At 44.2% G+C, this 18,454-nt stretch overlaps 1 protein-coding gene across 4 annotated transcripts in view; it reads right to left on the bottom strand.

The window, feature by feature from the left end:
• Window positions 1-386: 386 nt before the first annotated feature.
• MORN1 (MORN repeat containing 1) overlaps window positions 387-18,454 on the bottom strand; it is a 235,182-nt gene continuing 217,114 nt past the window's right edge. For 2 of the 4 annotated variants that reach the window (XM_081923661.1, XM_081923668.1), the window contains exon 16: window positions 387-563. In XM_081923661.1, coding sequence (XP_081779787.1) covers window positions 433-563 — 131 coding nt within the window. In that variant the 3' untranslated portion in view covers window positions 387-432. Of the gene's footprint in view, window positions 564-3,245; window positions 3,413-18,454 lie in introns of all 4 variants that reach the window. The other 2 variants (XR_014171296.1, XM_081923669.1) reach the window with 2 other exon arrangements.

Consider the following 18,454-nt stretch of genomic DNA (forward strand, 5'->3'; position numbering starts at 1 on the left):
AATTGACCTAGAATACAAAAAAGGGAGGTTTGAGGAGGTCAGGGAAATAAGCTGATGAAAGATAAGTAATGGGAAGATTTGTTGTATTTTTCCTTGTTTTTTCTTTTTGCTTAATGGTTTTTAATTCTCTGCTCTTTATTTCCCCCCCTCTTTTTTGTATTTTATCTTCTTTTTGTTTAAAATGATGTTTTTCGTTTTCTCTTTTTGTACCTCTAAAATTTTTAATAAATATCTTATATATAAAAAAAAGACCACCAATGTGAGCATAGGGGTGTTAGAACAACTCCTCAAGTGCCCCTATTTTCACCTGTGAGATGTTGGGGAATATGGAACCAGTCCTATCCCCTTCCTACAAGTGTCCCTTCAGCAAGGTGGGTTAAGCTTACCTATTCAGCTTCACAGTCCATCCCAGCACTCTGCTCTTCAGGCAAGTCAAAGGAGATCCAGGTCACTGCGCAACAGAATCCCCGGAGGAGAAACTTGCTTCCGAGGAGTGGTATGACACTGTACCACCAGTCCCAAGGCCTGTGCCGAAAGAGAGAGGGAGAGGCCCTGGTCCAAGCCTGCAAACAAAAGGAAATTTGAGGTGAGTGATTTCACCTGGGTCAACCAGAACATTCTTTTCTGCTGCTTTTTTTGCTGATTGCTTGAGGCAGTGGAGAGGGAATTAGGGGAAGTGGTTGCACCTGGGGCCAGATGGTTTGTTTGCTGTTTGTTTGCTGTTTGTTTGGCCATTCTGAAATGTGGAATTTTTATTATAACTCTCTCTCTCTCTCTCTCTCTCTCTCTCTCTCTCTCTCTCTCTCTCTCTCTCTCTCTCTGTGTGTGTGTTTAGGGTGTTGTAAACCACTTTGTGCAGGTGTGGAGAACCTTTGGCGCTCCAGGATGTTGCCAAACTACAACTCCCATCATCCTTGGCAAATTGGCCATGCTTGGTGGGGTTGATGGGAGATGTAGCTCAGCAACATCTTGGGCAGGTTGGGGTTTTATTTTCTGAAGGTTCCTGGCTCCTAGCTTAGAGACTTATTTGAAGCTTGAAGTGGGATATAAATCACCTGAATAAATAAGTAAGTAACACTTGCTGGGCCTCTTAAAGCTATATACACATCATACTCAACCGGCTTTTCCTGAGTGGTGCTTGCCACAAGCTCTCTTAACTCAGCAGACAAACTCTCAACGACCATGAGTGCTCTCTCGTACGCTCTTGGGTTTTCTGTAGTGCCACGCTTTCCAAACAGGTTTGCTGCTGCTGAACTAAATAACAGCCACTTGACTGAGGTCAAGGGAGCTGAAGTCCGGAGGCCACACCGCCTGCCCCGACTTCCATGCCAATTATCAGCGACTTGGACGACTCGCAGGAGAAGGGCGTCAGGGAATGGATGCTGGTTATCTGAGCGGCAACAAGCAGCAATTTGTCCGTGGAGAAAAGGGACATGGGGCTTCAGAGATAAAAGTGTATTTTTGAGGGGGGAGCAGGGGAAAGGGGGGTGGGTCTTTCAGAACAGCACCAGCACAAACATCTAAGGAGAAAAGCTGGTTTTGTCTTGCACACACACCATACGCATAAAGCTCATTTAAAGCACGTGTTCCCTGCTGAAGAACTTTGGGAACTGTAGTTTGCTAAGGGTGCAGGGAAATGTAACCATGTGAGGTGGTAAACTGCAATTCCCAGGATTTGGTGCTTTGTGTGCATGCACACACTTTAAATGTATGGTGTGCCTGCAGTCGTTGGCTTTGAGGAGAATTTGAGTCTTAAGAGTTTCTTTAAAGTATGTGTATGTGTGTGTGAGAGAGATTGAGATCTTGTTTTGTTTTGAAATGATTGAATATCATGTTGTGGATTATCTTCTTTGAAGTGGCATTTGGCAACAAGTGATGATGGGGGGGGGGGGTGACCCTGGACACAGCGTAAAGGAAACTTTCCCCCCAGATTTGCCTTCAAAGACAGCTGAATATATATGTGAATATTCAGTATACTTCCCTGAAAAATTTATTGCTGTTGTTCTTGGATAGATAGAGGTTCTGCCTTGGATAGATAGATGTTCTGGGTTCCCTTCCCTCTGCCACATTTTTATTTCTATACTGCAGGCTTTTCCAACATGGTGCCCTCCATATGTTTTCGACTACAGCTCTCATCAGCCCTAGCCAGCACATGGGAATTGTAGCTCAAAACATCTAGAGGGCCTCAGTCTGGCATATGGAGATTATATCTCATTTATGTTTTACACACTGCTTTGAAGGCATTTTTTTGGTGAACTAGTGCCTTTAAAATAACATTTTTAAAAAAAAATGCAAATAAAAGAACATATAATTTCAACTTGATTGTTTAAGCAGATAAACACTAGTTTTAATATCTATGCCATAAATTTCATATATTCAGGATAACCTGATTTTCAGGATTACCCTGTAAAAATACCAAGTAGGGCAGGGAGTGATCCAAAATCCTGGAGAGTTGCTGCCAGCCAGTGTAGACAATACTGAGCCGGATGGACCAATAGTCTGACTTGCTATAAGACAGCTCCCTATATTCCCAATGCTTGGATGTGTAGTTCCATGAGGATGCTGGACGTTATCTCCCTAAATTCACTGGCAGACTTCCACACTATGCATTAAAAGCAGATTCAACACACTATTAAAGCACATTACAGTGGTACCTTGGGTTACATACGCTTCAGGTTACAGACTCCGCTAACCCAGAAACAGTGCTTCAGGTTAAGAACTTTGCTTCAGGATGAGAACAGAAATCGTGCTCCAGCGGCACGGCGGCAGCAGCAGGAAGCCCCATTAGCTAAAGTGGCGCTTCAGGTTAAGAACAGTTTCAGGTTAAGAACGGACCTCTGGAACAAATTGAGTACTTAACCCGAGTTACCACTGTACTGCCATCAAAGAATCAGAGGAGCTGCAGTTTAGTCCTCACAGAGCTACAATTCTCAGCACCCTGAACAAACAACAGCTCCTAAGTTTCTTTGGTGTGTGTGGGGAGTCATGTGCTTTAAAAGTGTGTTGAAGCTGCTTTAAATGCATCGTGTGGATCTGCCCGATTTTGTGACAGTCTCTATTCAGAGATATGTCCAAAAAAAAAGGCTCAGTCTGGTGGCTGGGGAAACTATTTCCCCTGTTCTTTTCAAAAGTATTCCCTTGGAGGCTCTCCGCATCTCTCTCGAACAGCTTCACTGCTGGCTCCTCTAGCTCCAAACAAGAATCAACTGACATGATCCAGATCGGAGGAGGGTGGTGTATCTCACACAATCAGCTTCCTGCAATTGAAGAAGTTGCTCTGGGCCCTTGGCTTGTCTTTCTTCACAGGCAGAAGCCCTGGTGGTAATGCCTTGCTGGAATCCAGGGGCTCCTGACTAACACGTTTTCAAAGCTGCATCCTGGATGCCAGAAGGCTTGTTCTCTCCTCCTTGACCTGAACAAAATACAAGATCCAGCAGGAAAGTATGGTTTCATTCATTTATTTTGAGAATTTGTAGACCACTTGGTTGCAATTAGTCCAATGCTGCATTCACATGGCCGTATTATTCTGTTTTTATGACTTTTTCCTAACTCGTTGTATTTGAGCTTCCATATGATGTAAAAAGCCTCTTCTATAGAGCAAGTTTAGCAATCATTTCTGTGTCATTGGCTTCCAGGGGGGAAAAATCAATTTGCAGATTATATGGAAACGAGTGCAAACTTCGGGCTCTATATTCCGCTATACTTCCAGAAGTGGCTTTTTACATCCAGTGAAAGGTCAAATATAATGTGGAAATTAACAGTTCCGGAAACACAGTGGAAATGGAATGAAGTGCTGTTTGAATGCAGCCTCAACAGTGTGCAGGAGACTTGATGCAATTAAATTAAAAATGAGTTATAACTATACACATAAAATTAAATTTTGAACCCTGCTGGAATTAGGGAAAAAAGTCTTTAGTAGGTGGTGGAAGTTCAACAGGCAGGGAGCTTGTCTGTCCTTAACTGGAAGGGAGTTTCATAAAATACTGAACACACGACTCCTGGTGGACATGAGTCGTGTATCCAAGTCACGGGGGACCATTAACATTGACTCCTCCCCAGTCACCTTTACATTCCACCCAGATCAGCCTTTCAAAGTGAGGATGCTTGCAAATAGAGGGTGGTCCTCTGCAAAATGGGACACAAATACACCCTACAGTAGCCACTGTCACATACAGCTAGGAATGGGCAAATAAGTCAATTTCAGTTTCTCTCTGTTTCCCACTTCCCCCAATCTTAAACTCACATTTCTACATCAGCTTGCAATTTTTATTATTATTTAAAAGTCCACTTATACATAGGGTTGCCATATTTCATAAAGTGAAAATCTGGGCACAAGAGAATCCGAACTACACTTTTAACATGGGTTGCCATACACCTGTATTTCCCCAGACATTTTGGCTGCTTTTTTAAAATTCCACCTGGACGCAATTTTGGCAGATGAATCCCAGCTGTGTCCGGGAAATTCCGGGTGTACGGCAGCCCTACTTAAAACATTCACCAGCTTTTTAGTGCCCGTTTTTATGCAATTTTGCTTATACACATTTTTGCAGCACAATGTTCCCTAATATAATGCATCATTTTCATTAATATACGTATTTTTTAAATGCACACTTGATCCTAGTATATGCATTTGTGTATACATGACTCAGCTAGAGACCTGATTCGGGGAAATTGGCATTTTGAAATATGGCTGTTTTGCTGTTCACATATTGTTCCAGAAAGTGTGATTCAGGTAGATTTGCCTTTAACTGTAAACTGAATCCAATTCCCCCGCCATCTCTGGATCTAGAAGCGACCTAATTTAATCTATGTCTGTAGGACTCCTCCTACATACTACCTCAAGAACTGCAAACACCATTCCCTTTCCACTAGCATGAGCGCTCTCTCTCTCTCTCTCTCTCTCTCTCTCTCTCTCTCTCTCTCTCTCTCTCTCTCACACACACACACACACACACACACACTTACACTCTTACATTCTTTGGCTTTGTTCAAATTTTGCCTGAGGAAGTCTTCTGAAGAACTCCAAAGCTTGCTCAGGAAACTGTGACTAATAAAGGTATTATGTCACTGGGGCATTTGTGATTTCTCCACCTCTCCTTCAAGACAGCAGGTTATTTTGGAATGCCTATTTTGTAAGAATTAAAATATCATTTCAAACAGAAAGTAATAACTGGGGGTGGTGTGGGGTTTTTTAATATCTAAAAAAAAAGTGCTGTACTGTTCGCAAAATTCAAAAACCCAAACCCACACCATGGCAAGGCGATTAAAGGTTATTGTCTTGCATATTTAAAACAAAGTATTCTGCTAATATTCCTTCATTCTTTGCTTCCTCCCAAAAGGGTAAGGTTGGCACACAAAAGCATCCAATCATCTGTTTTGAAGTCCAGGTGTGCTTTTCAGTAGGGATGGAATTAACTGCTCATGTGCCAATTTTTATTTTTATTTTGCCAGAAGATGCTTTACACACAAGATTCATCCATGTGGTTCAATACTGTTTACAATGACTTGTAGTGATTCTCCAGGGTCTTAAGACATTTGTTTAAACAATCACAGGTTCGCTACCTTAGCCAAAGCCATTTGCCCAGACAAGGAATTCAGAGGTGTTTCAGAACTCTTGAAAATGCATGTCCACAACCCCATGGCATGTGGAAACATGATAAGCTCAGGGAGTGCATCTCAAAGCAGACCTACATATTCAGAGGAGGGGGGGGGATGTGGTGCAGTCTTCTTGGGACTGTAGCATTTTGAAAAACAAATGTGGTGCATTGTATAATTGAACAAATCCTTCCTTTGACAACACCCTGTTCCTTCACTGGGGAAAAGGGCTGGAGTCTAGTTTTCTCTCTGCCAGACTGAACTCCCCACCCCACATTGTAAGGTAAAGGGACCCCTGACCATTAGGTCCAGTTGTGGCCGACTCTGGGGTTGTGGAGCTCATCTCGCTTTACTGGCCAAGGGAGCCGATGTACAGCTTCTGGGTCATGTGGCCAGCATGACTAAGCCGCTTCTGGCGAACCAGAGCAGTGCATGGAAACGCCATCTACCTTCCTGCCAGAGCGGTACCTATTTATGTACTTGCACTTTTTGGGGTGCTTTCGAGCTGCTAGGTTGGCAGGAGCTGTGACCGAGCAAAGGGAGCTCACCCCATTGCGGGGATTTGAACCACCGACCTTCTGATCCTCAAGTCCTAGGCTCTGTGGTTTAACCCACAGCGCCACCCGCATTCCACACCCCATTGTGCCAGGAAGGTTTTCTTTAAGTGGGGCAGCGTTTAAATGTGAGCTCCCCCCATCAGCATTCAAAAGTGGTACACTCCCAAGAGGGCAGTACCATATGCTTTTTCTTAATGTGCAGATTGGCTCGGACTCTCTGAGTAAGTTTTGTACAGACACAAATTTGCTGCAATGATTGAGGCCAGAACTACAAAAGTTAAAACTGAGGCTGTTTTCAGAGGGTTCGGATCCTCATGCTTTATTTTTATTTTTCGGGGGGTGGGGGATTCTTTCTTTTAAAAAATACTTGTCACAGGACACTGTTCTCCTGGAGTTTATCCAGCCTACCTGCTAATTGCCAGGGGACACATCCAGCCGTCTGAGACCAGCCAATTAATCAGGCAGCCTATCCGTGCTCCCTGACTGGCCGCGACAAGCCCCATGTTGCTATACAATTGACAAGTCTTCTTGTTAAGGGTCAGGAGTTAATACGTTTTGCTGCTTCCCCCCTTTCACGGTTTATTTCAGGTTTATGGAGAGTGATCAGGTTGGTTAATTGCTTGAGCTTCGGTGCAAGCCCATGAGGGGAGAGAAGCCATTGCAATGGCAGAAGTTCCTAATAAAATAAGGTGAAATAAAAGCATTGCAAATGGTAATAAAGATGTCTGCCTGGATGTTCTGGCTTGCTTTTTTTATATATAAAAAAGAATTTCTTTCTTTTTCTTTTTCTTTTAATTGTGTGATTTAGAGAGCTGCAAGTTTTAACTGGTAGATTAATCAACTAAAGCTTTCCTTGACGGTCGGGGCCAATTTTAATTAGTGGCGGCAATTTTTAATCACTGAGGATGAAATCTGAGGGCAGTGCTTGCTTGCTCTTCTTTTTCAAAGGCTATCTGGTATGTTACTGTAATCAGGAATGGAAGAAGAAATCTCTGAGTCATTTCTTCAGTTTTTCTTTTCCTGCAGCCAAATTGTTGGCTAAATTTTTAAGTTCAATGTTTTTGTTAAAAGAGCAAAAAGTGATCTGGGCAATCTGGAAACTTTTAAATATGGTTGATTGGTCAGTTAAAATATGATTGATCAATTTTTAACAAAGAACTCTATTGGATCCGACAACGATTTCTAACTCGGCTGCAATCCTACCCACATTTACTTGGGAGAACTTAATAGGGCTTGCTTCTGAGTACAGATGTACAGAATAAAATTCATTTTCAGAAAGAAGATGATTGCTTTTGTGGTTATTTGTATGTGTGTTTAATTTTTCTTCTGTGTTTTCAGAGCAATTTGTTTTTTATGTTTCTTGTCTTGTTAATGTCCCAGATGCCAACTGCTCCTTGTCCTGTCTCTCTGCCCCCTCCATGTATTACTATCTTAAAGCTCTGCTGGGCATCTCATTCTGAAACCCTGAGAGATCCCCAGTGATCAAGAGACCATCTCCTAATCATTAGCTTCCATGGAACTACCAACTATTCTGGGCCATTAACTATGCTAATCTATGGTATGCTATACTATGGTAAACTATAGTATACTACTGTAATCCAACAAACACTGTAATAGTAGTAACTGAGACTAGTACTGTGAGATAGTTCTGATAATAAACTGTAGGCCAGAAAGAGCTCTGAGATAGTTCTGATAATAAACTGTAGGCCAGAAAGAGCTCTGTTCAAACCATGTCTTGGCCACTGGTAAGCCACCAGCCCTTGACACACACCAATTATGGGGGTGGTGATAAAGATGGCATCCCCTATAAGTTTGTTGTCAGGATTACAGAGATAATGTATGTGAAGATATCGGAATGCGAGAAAAGCTTAATTTTGCTCTGTCAGCTCAGTGGAAAGCATCTGTCTTGCATTCTGAAGGTTCAGTTGGCAACTCTATACAAAACTTGGAAAGATTCCTGTCTTGGAAAGCCACTGCCAGTCAGTGTAGACAGCACTGGGCTAAATGGACTGATTGTGTGATTTGGTATAAGGCAGCTTCCTGTATTCCTATTGAGAAGATCCGTGTTTCAGTATCAGAGCATCTCCAGATAGATTTAGGAAACTCCCTTGAGATCCTAGAGAGCTGCTGCCACTCAGTAGATACTACTGAGCTGTCTAGACTCAGGGGCACATCCCTCTGCTCTGTTGCTAAGACCCCTTGTCCACACCTGCTCTTGCCACAGGTGCGATTCAAGTGCAAGGGCCTCCAATACCATTTCTTAAACTAACCCTAATATCTATGAGTTCCAGAGTCATAGCTGCTGAACAGAAAAGAACTGAAAGGCAAAATGAAGTACGGGTGGGGTGTCCACTCTCCTTTTCAGCAAATAATGCCTCCCTCCAAACCAACTTTATGGACCTGGCAAAGAGGAATCGAAAATGTAATTGTGTATGAAAGCTTGACCTAACCAAGAGTGTCGTTGCCACTTTGCATTAGTCTCTTTGGACTACAGTGGATATACTTTTCACGAAGCAGCTCTGATAACAGGTGACAACCTACTCTGAATCATTACAACAAAGGATTCAATATTTGCTGGTGTAGATCAAGTACGGTTTTTCTCCTTTCTTTATTTCCGCCCTCTGTTTCTGGCTCTCTGTAGGGACTGTCAAACTATCCCTTATCATTAGGGGTATAGCTTGTGATTCATGTTCTCCTTTGATGGCTTGAAAGGCTCCCCTTCTCCATTCAGATCAGATTCTAATGCGAAAAAGGACCACATCTTGGTGCCTCAACCCAAACTGGCCTTGCTTTTACATAGCAATGAATTAAAGCTTGTTGGGAGGGAGGGCCCAGGAATTTTTAGAATTATTGTGATTTTTAAATGGGTAGTATAATTTGAAAGTTTGGCTCTGTCACACCAAAAAGCAGGCCAAGTCACACTTTGGTCTACCACTTAAGAATCAAAATGGTGCCCAGTGTTTAAATGGCAACAAGGGCCACTGCCCGCGCATTGAGAAGCCTCGTGCCAAGTTTGGTGACAATATCTCAAGAGGCAGCCAAAAACCAGGAAAGTAGTCACATGAAAAAGGTTAAGCACTTTTACGCTTCCTTATGGGGAGACATGGGACGCGGGTGGAGCTGTGGGCTTGCCGATCAGAAGGTCGGCAATTCGAATCCCTGCGATGCGGTGAGCTCCCGTTGCTTGATCCCAGCTCCCTGCCCACCTAGCAGTTTGAAAGCACATCAAAGTGCAAGTAGATAAATTGGTACCGCTCTGGCAGGAAGGTAAACGGTGTTTCCGTGCGCTGCTCTGGTTCACCAGAAGCGGCTTAGTCATGCTGGCCATATGACCTGGAAGTTGTAAGCCCATAGCTGTCAACTTTCAGATTTGAAAATAAGGCAGCAGCAGCCTTGAAAATAAGGGATCAGCAGCTGCACCTGTCCCAGGGAGCCTCGAAAATAAGGGATCAGCAGCTGCACCTGTCCCAGGGAGCCTCAAAAATAAGGGATCAGCAGCCTCACCTGTCCCGGGGACAGTCTACAGGATATCTAACAATCCGGGATAGCAGCAGTAAGCAGCAGGAAATGGCGCTGGAATGAGGGAATTTCCCACAAAAAAAGGGAAGGTTGACAGCTATGTGTACGCCAGCTCCCTCAGCCAATAAAGTGATATGAGTGCTGCAACCCCAGAGTCTTCCACAACTGGACCTAATGGTTGGGGTCCCTTTACCTTTACGGGGAGACACCATAGCTCAGAACACTTGCTTTCCATGCAAAAGGTCCCAAGTTCAGTTCCCAGCATCTCCAGGTAGGAGACATCCCCATCTAAAACCCTGGAGAGTCACTGCCAGTCAGTGTAGACAATACTGAGCTAGATGGACAAGCAAGTCTGACTAGGTGTAAGGCAGCTATCTATGTTTCTACAGATGCCCCACCGCCAGCCCCTGCAGTTGCATTTCCTTAACAAATGTGGGGTTGCGAAGGTCTGACCTGAACCTTGGGAGAAACACCCCCTCCCCAAATAATTTATAATTTCAGTTCCTCCCTGAACTTGCAAACGAAAGAGGAACTGAGCCGCAACCTGTGGCTTGGATGGCTTTGCCGGGCGAGTTTGGAGGTTCCCCTTTCTCCTCCCCTCATCTAAAGTTGTGAGCATACCAAACTGCATTTTATTGGCTGCCAGAAATTTACAGGCTCCCCAGATACCTACCAACCCCTGGTTGAGCTCAGGAGCAGCGTTGATCTCATTAATAAGGAGGCAGGAGGGCAGCTGCTGCAGTGACCTCCATGTGGCTTAGCCGTGGCTTTTGCCTTGGGCTGTAAAAGCTTAGCAGCACAGAGGCTCACAGGTCTGCCTCGGCTGTTAACCGTGCAAGGAGAAACGAGTTGCAATCATATTACAGGGATGGCTATACTGAAAAAGCAAATGCCTCCCTTGCTCGCTTTAGGGCTACTATTAATTAGGGTTCTGTGAATAAAAAATTCCCATATATATATGAGGTGCTCTGCAGCAGCATTGCCCCTTCTTGGGGGCTTTATTTTTTACAAACGGTTCATTCAGATCCAGTTTTTCTGCATGCACCAGTCATGGAAATTCATCCCATGAAACACAACGACTGTGTTCTATCTCCATTGTTGGAGATGGTATAACTCTGAATATTAGCTGCTGGGAATCACAAGTGGGGAGAGTGGCTGTTGCCCCTCTTTAGCTCTAAATCGGAGCAAATGTCAACCAAGAGAAAACCCAAATTGCCTGACTGAGAGCTAAGAGCAGTTTCCCCAGGGCGAGGGGGAGGGAGAAGTGGGACAAGAGGAAGAGTGGATAAGCCTGTACTGGATAATGCCCACAGCAAAGTTAGGGCCATTAATTTCAATGGGTCTACTGTGAGTTAAGCTTAGTTGGATACAGCCCATTGAATCATGGGTGTATGGGCATCAAGTCACCTCCATCCACTGGGGGTTTTGTGCATTAAGTCCATGGAAGTTACAGCCAACGTGAGTTTTAGTACACCCTGTATAAATTTCATTGTACCTGTAGAGGTAATTTGAAAAGAGGGACTCATTAGTGGAGGGGAAACCCAGCATAAGCAACAGCTTTGATAAATGCTTTCAAGGCTTCTTTCTCAGCAAACTCATTTGCAAATGACACATCTAAATGAGAGTCTCTGACTCCAAATTAAAGAGGCGAACAAGCACACACTTTCCCCTCTAATTACTCTTCTCTGAAATCTCTAAATACCCTTTGATATTATTATAAATCCTTTCCCTTTCTGCACACCAGCATTGCACCCACCTATATCGCTAGACTTCATGCTCACCCCACTTCCTCAGCAACCAACAACAACACACACACACACACACACACACACACACACACGACAGACTGGTTCTAATCTCCCACCTGCATAAATCTCACAGGGACAGCCACAAATATTCCAGCTATGTTGATTTATGAAAGCCCCAGCAAAATTTCGCCAGGAGATATATCCTGAGAGCACCATGATTGATAGCTCCTTGCAAATCTTTCTGTTTTAAGCACTGCCACTTGCAAAGTCCTGTGGATGGGTGGTGGTGGAGAATTAAAGGAGAGCAAGAGAAGGAAGTTTCCTTGAAAATAAAAAAGGGGGGGAGCTGGCATGAGTATAGCTTGATTTCTGCCAAATATTCCTCAGCGAGAGGCCTCGTGTTTGCCTGAAGAAACTCCAGTTGAGAAAGGGGGAAACTGAACCAGCTGTAAGCCCTGTCATTAATTCAGCATTCTTGTTCCCTCTCTGTCTCCTTCCCCGTCTCTTTCAACTTCTGTCTTGTACACAGAGTTGCTGCCGCCTGCCTTTTAAAGCCAATTCAAATAAAGGCAATTCTCTCCTGGGGCAGGGTGATGTGCAGATGTGTCCCCAACTTTTGAGGCCTTCTGGTAGGTAGAAAAGACTTGCTTATTTAAGGTCTCTCTCTCTCTCTCTCTCTCTCTCTCTCTTTTTAAAAAGTGATTTTTACTGTTATTCAAATAGTTTTAGCTCTTGCTAAATGCTGTCCTACAGATTTTATCATAGAATTGTACAGTTGGAAGGGATTCCAAAGAGTCATTTAGTCCAAACCCCTGCAATCCAGGAACCACAGCTAAGGAAACCCTAACATATGGCCATCTAACCTCTGCTTAAAAACCTCCAAGGAAGGAGAGTCCACCAGCTTTTGACCTAGTCCATTCCACTGTTAAACAGCTCTTGCCATCAGAGATTTCTTCCTTATGCTTAGTTGGAACTCCTTCCTTGCAATTTGAAACTGTCCAGTGCAACGGAAAGCAAGCTTGCTCCCATCTTCCATTGCCCCCCTAGCTGTTTTTTTAAAATAAAAAATATTGTTTTTATTCAGTGGCGTAGCGTGGGGGTGCAGGGGGGGCCGGCCGCACCGGCCCCAACATCTGGGGGTTAGGGTTAGGGGGCACAAATCCACGTGTTAGGGGGCGCAAATCACTTGCCTTGCCCCGGGTGCTGACAACCCACGCTACGCCACTGTTTTTATTTATTTTCATGGTGCAGAAGATAAACAACTGCTACAACAGTTAAACAACAAGTAACTTGCCCTGATAAAATTATAGACTTTTATCATGCCATGTGTTAAAAGTTTCATTTGGTTAATCTAAGCGATCGCACCACATTTTCCCATGAGTGCTGGGTGGATTCTGGCTTAAACAATACAGTGGTACCTCTAGATGCGAACGGGATCTGTTCCAGAGCCCCCTTCGCATCTAGAAGCAAATGTCACCCGCGTCTGCACATGCGCGGGTCACGTTTCGGCACTTCTGCGCATGCGCGTGGCATCATTTTAAGCATCTGCGCATGCGTAAGTGGCGAAACCCGGAAGTAACATGCTCCATTACTTCCGGGTTGCCGTGGAGCGCAACTCGAACGCGCTCATCCCGAAGCACATTCAACCTGAGGTATGACTGTATGGTTGATTCCTATGGTTGCATTTTGTTGCTTTGAATTCACAATAAAGGTGAATAAGGAGCGATATAACAGTGGCGTATAAAATTATGCACGGATTGGGGAAAGTGGAAGCTGAATGTTGAAAGATTGTGGACAGACAAAACAAATTACTTCTTTCACATAGTTAAACAGTGGAACGTGCTCCAACAAGAGAGCCTCCATCTTGGAGAGCTTTAAAAGGGGATTAGTCATATTCATGGGTGAGAAGGCCACCAATGGCTACTAGCCACAATGGCTGTGTTCTATCTCCACTGTCAGAGGCAGTATGCCAGTGAACACCAGTTCCTGGTGAGGAGAGCTGCTTTTGCACTCAAGTTGTGCTTGTGGGCTTCCCAGAGGCCTCTGCTTGGTCACTGTGAGAACAGATGTTGGACTAGACAGGCCTTTGGCTCGATCCAGCAGGGCTCTTCTTCTGTTCTTTAGTTTTTATGATAACTGAGCATGGGGAACGATGACTGGAGCTTGAGTCACACAGTATCCACAGGAAGAATGTTTCTGAATACGGGTTGCTGGAGATTCATCAGTGAGGAAGGGCTACCAGAGGGATGAGGAGCCCCTGGACCTCCAGGTGTTGATGGCTTTCAACTTCCAGCAGTTGCAGCCAGAATGGCCAGTGGTTGGGGATTGTTATTATTTTATAATAATCAATAATGGAATGGAATATATATATTATATTATATTATATTATATTATATTATATTATATTATATTATATTATATTATATATTATATTATATTATATTATATTATATTATATTATATTATATTATATTATATTATATTATATTATATTATTCCCCCTGATCAGATTCAAGGCGGTTTACATATAAAAATGAGAACTGCTGAAAACACAGAAAAATAATTCATTAAAAAACAATTCAACATTGTTAGAAGTAAAACTATATATACGTGTGTGTGTGTGTGTGTGTGTGTGTTCCGTGTTTAATATGGCTACGACAGTCAAATCTGCAAGAACAAACCATTAAACCCTTTATACAATAGTTTCACAACAACAACACAGTCACAGATACAGCTCCAGGTTGGAAGCACACCCCAAGATTTGCCTCCTCTTGGTGTTCTGGAAGAAGGAAATTAGCAGCTTCTTAACAGGACAAAGTTACCAGGCAGCAGTGACATGATTTCCACTAACAACTGCGAGTCAGACCTTCAAACAGCTGGGCTGAGACCTCAAGCCACAGAGCAAATCAAGGGAGCTTTCGCTTTCTTCGCTCTGGTGGTACTGTTTTGCTTCTCACTGTTTCCGCTCCACTCTGCACTCCCCCAAGTGGGTCATATCCTGTCTCCTAAAAGTCACAACGCATTCAGCTGGCAGGGCAAAGCTGGTCAGGTCTGTGTGAATGCCTTCAGGTTCTCTTCCAGCCCAGCAGCTGATCAGCAGTCACTCTTTTAGCAATTAAGTTTCTGCTTTGCCTCAGTCATCTCTACACAGCTGCCAAGCACACTGATTACACCTGGCTTATCTGCACACTGTGATAGTCAGATAATACTTGGCATCTTTCCATCAATCCTCCATGGCTGGGCCCTACCATTAGGCAAAGTAAGGTGACCACCTTAGGTGCTGGGAGTAAGCATAATATATTATATTCTTCACTGTTCTTCAATAGGTGGGTCAGGACCCACTACTGTGTCTTATTCTAACCTAAGGAGGGTCATGACAGCACCATTAAGGTAAAGGGACCCCTGATCATTAGGTCCAATCGTGGCCGACTCTGGGGTTGCGGCGCTTATCTCGCTTTATTGGCCGAGGGAGCCGGCGTACAGCTTCCGGGTCATGTGGCCAGCATGACTAAGCCACTTCTGGCGAACCAGAGCAGCGCACGGAAACGTCGTTTACCTTCCCACCGGAGTGGTACCTATTTATCTACTTGCACTTTGACATGCTTTTGAACTGCTAGGTTGGCAGGAGCAGGGACCGAGCAGCGGGAGCTCACCCTGTTGCGGGGATTCGAACTGCCGACCTTCTGATTGGCAAGTCCTAGGCTCTGTGGTTTAACCCACAGCATCACCCGTGTCCCTGACAGCACCATTACCATGGTTCAAATACATGGTAGAAAACCACGAAGTGGGTGCCCAAATGCATGTTTGGGTTAAAGGTGGGCCCTGGGTGTGAAAAGGCTAAATACAACTGAACTACTCTGATTGGCAGGGACTTTCCAGGGTCCCAGACACGGGATATCAGGCAAGGGACATTCCATGCCCTGTGTTAACCTAAGACCTTGTGCATGCAAGACAGATGCTCTACCACTGGGTTACAGTTTCCCCCATGTGCGCATTCAGACCTAGCTTAGGGTCATTTTGACCCCGCCACCTCAGTTCCTTCCCTGTCACTCAGAAGGACCAAAGGCCACCAAACAAGTCTGCTTTTTCAAACAAGTTTGGAAAAAAAGCTCAACCGCAGACAAACCCAAGTTGTAATGAATGGCACTCTCTGCCAAGCAGTCGTTGCCAGGAAAGAATGAATAGATTCCAGGCATAAGGTGCAGCTCCAAAAGGGGTCTGTGCAAAGAGCTGTATGGTAGCAAGTTAAGAGAGTGTGGGAAGAGAAGGAATAATATTTGATGCTAGCCAAGCCATGGAGGATCAAGGAAACAGAAAGGAAAGGGAGAGAGACCAATGTTCTCTGGCATTTTCTTAGGAAGATGATTATTCTGTTTGGCTATGGAAGCGATGACATCAAATTGTTTTACGTAATGCAGCTGCTGCGTTATGTAAAGAGAGGCATTTTGATCCTTCTAAATGCTAAACACACCATTAAAAGGGGGTGGTGGTTTAAGAGAGATACCAGGAGAGCAGAACACAGGGGTGTGTTAACCCAGATAGTGTTGGACTGGAGTTCCCAGTATCCCTGACCACTAATCACACTGGTTGAGGCTGATGGAACTTGGAATCCAACAACATCAGGAAGGCCACAGATACCATGAGAGGAGTCCTACTGGACAGGCCAAGGGCCCATCTAGTCCAGCATCCCAGGTGCCTCTGGCAAACTCACAAGCTAGCCCTGAGTGCAACAGTCATTCTCCCCTCTTGTGGTTTCTAGGAACTGATACTCAGAAGCAAACTGCCTCCGACAGTGGAGGTAGGACACAGCCATCAGGATTAGTAGCCTTATTCCCCATGAAAAAGATTCCCCAACCCTGATGCAAATACCTTTATTGGGTTTGCAACTTTCAATATCTCCTACTTTTGATCCAACAGGGACCCCCACGCCAGCTTACTAAACATGCTTATTACAGTGGTACCTTGGGTTAAGTACTTAATTAGTTCCAGAGGTCCGTTTTTAACCTGAAACTGTTCTTAACCTGAAGCACCACTTTAGCTAATGGGGCCTCCTGCTGCTGCCACGCCGCTGGAGCACGATTTCTGTTCTAATCATGAAGCAAAGTTCTTAGCCTGAAGCACTATTTCTGGGTTAGCGGAGTCTGTAACCTGAAGCGTATTTCACCTGAAGCGTATGTAACCCGAGGTACCACTGTAACATAAAAAACACATGCATACATATCTACAATCCAGCAGCATAAAGAATGGAAAGACAGAGCACCACACCAAAAGTATAGCTGCAGCTCTTACCAAGCATTATACCGCCATTAAATCACTGCAACAGTAATCATTACAACCACTGTCATTGAGAGCCATTGTGGTGTAGTGGTTAGAGTGTTGGACTAGGACAGGCATAGGCAAACTCAGCTCTCCAGATGTTTTGGGACTACAACTCCCATCATCCCTGACCACTGGTCCTGTTAGCTAGGGATTATGGGAGTTGTAGTTCCAAAACATCTGGAGGGCTGAGTTTGCCTATGCTGGACTAGGACCTGGAAGACCAGGGTTCAAATCCCCGTGGCCATTAAGGTGACTGAGTGACCTTGAGTCAGTCAATGCCTCTCAGCCTAACCTACTTCACAGGGTTGTTGTGGGGGTTAAAACTGGGAGGGTGAGAACCAGAGCTTTCCCCCCACTGGAACTCAGTTTCAGCACCTCTCAGGTGGGCGTCATGGCCATTAGAAGAGAAGGAGGCTCTCATGGTGAGTTCCTGCACTTCTTTTTCGAGAAAAATATTTGCGTGATCCATGGCACACCTGTAGTATCTATAGATAGAGGGGGGAACCTATCTGTGTGGAAATGACTAGGTGTTTCCATCTTACAGCCCCCCAAAATTCTGGATGCAATACATCCTCTTCAAAATGTTTCTCAGTTAATTTTTAACTCCCCTCTCTCATTTAGCAAAATGGGCTGTGACCCACTGAGTCCTGTTCATGATCCCACCAAAGGTCATGACCCTTGGTAAAATCTAATCATGCCTTGATTCAAGCTAAGTAATAGCTTTTGCCACTCTTAAAAAGTGAGTGCTATCTATCAATCTATCTAGAAATAGTTATTTCTAAAAATCTACATCTATTTTAGGCAAAGCAGCTCATAAAATGTAGACCTTTGCAATGTGTTTATCACACATCCTCTCTGCCTCTTCCAATACATTTGTTTCAGTAACATCGTTCTAAGAAAAAACAAGCTCCCTTAATTAATTCTTGGCCTAAAAGTGGTATAATTCACACTTGGGAGAGGGGTGGGGGAGGAAAATCAATGAGTAATAAACCAGTTTATAACTTGATAGGTAGGTACTGAATGGCTATTGACTCAAGCTTACGGAAGTCTTAATTTACTCATGTCCATAGCAGCTCTGCAGAGCGGACTCTACAATTTGCTGCATCGCAGGCATTGTTTTAAAAACATTTAAGTCTGACAAAGTGTTCTGGGACTATGAATTGGCCCTAGAAGATACTGTGCAGGTTTATCTGTTGCTGTTTCATAAGATCTTAACCTTAGGTCAAAACTAAATGTGATGCTATTCAAACAATTTGCAATTGCGTGAATGGGTTTTCAATTGGAGAAGAATAACAGATAAATCACAGGCCAGGATGATTCAGATTAGAAGTCCACTGAGTTCAGTGGCTTATTCACAAGGTCAGGCCACTGGTACCAACGGGCCTTGACTGTCAGCAGGCGACTGGCACAGTGCCAACTTCAACATGGATCGTTCCCTGAAGGTGAGCAAGATCCATCTCCATCCACAGAGGGCTCATAGAACAAAACAGAATGTGTGGCTTGAAATTAACACTGCCTCAACAGTCATACCTGAACTTTGTGAACAGTTCTCTGATTCCGTCAAACAAACTCTACTGAACTGCCCTGCGTTGAATCCAGCTGAAACCATATCACAGCTATGTCCTCCTATGGCAAAAGAGAGCAACAGATGCCCAACTAGTTTGATGCTGGCATAAAGGACTTGGAGCTTGTTATCGCTGCAAAGTGCGAGGCTCT

The sequence above is a fragment of the Podarcis melisellensis genome (assembly GCF_964234715.1).
Source record: "Podarcis melisellensis genome assembly, chromosome: 8".
Classification (NCBI taxonomy): Eukaryota; Metazoa; Chordata; class Lepidosauria; order Squamata; family Lacertidae; genus Podarcis; species Podarcis melisellensis.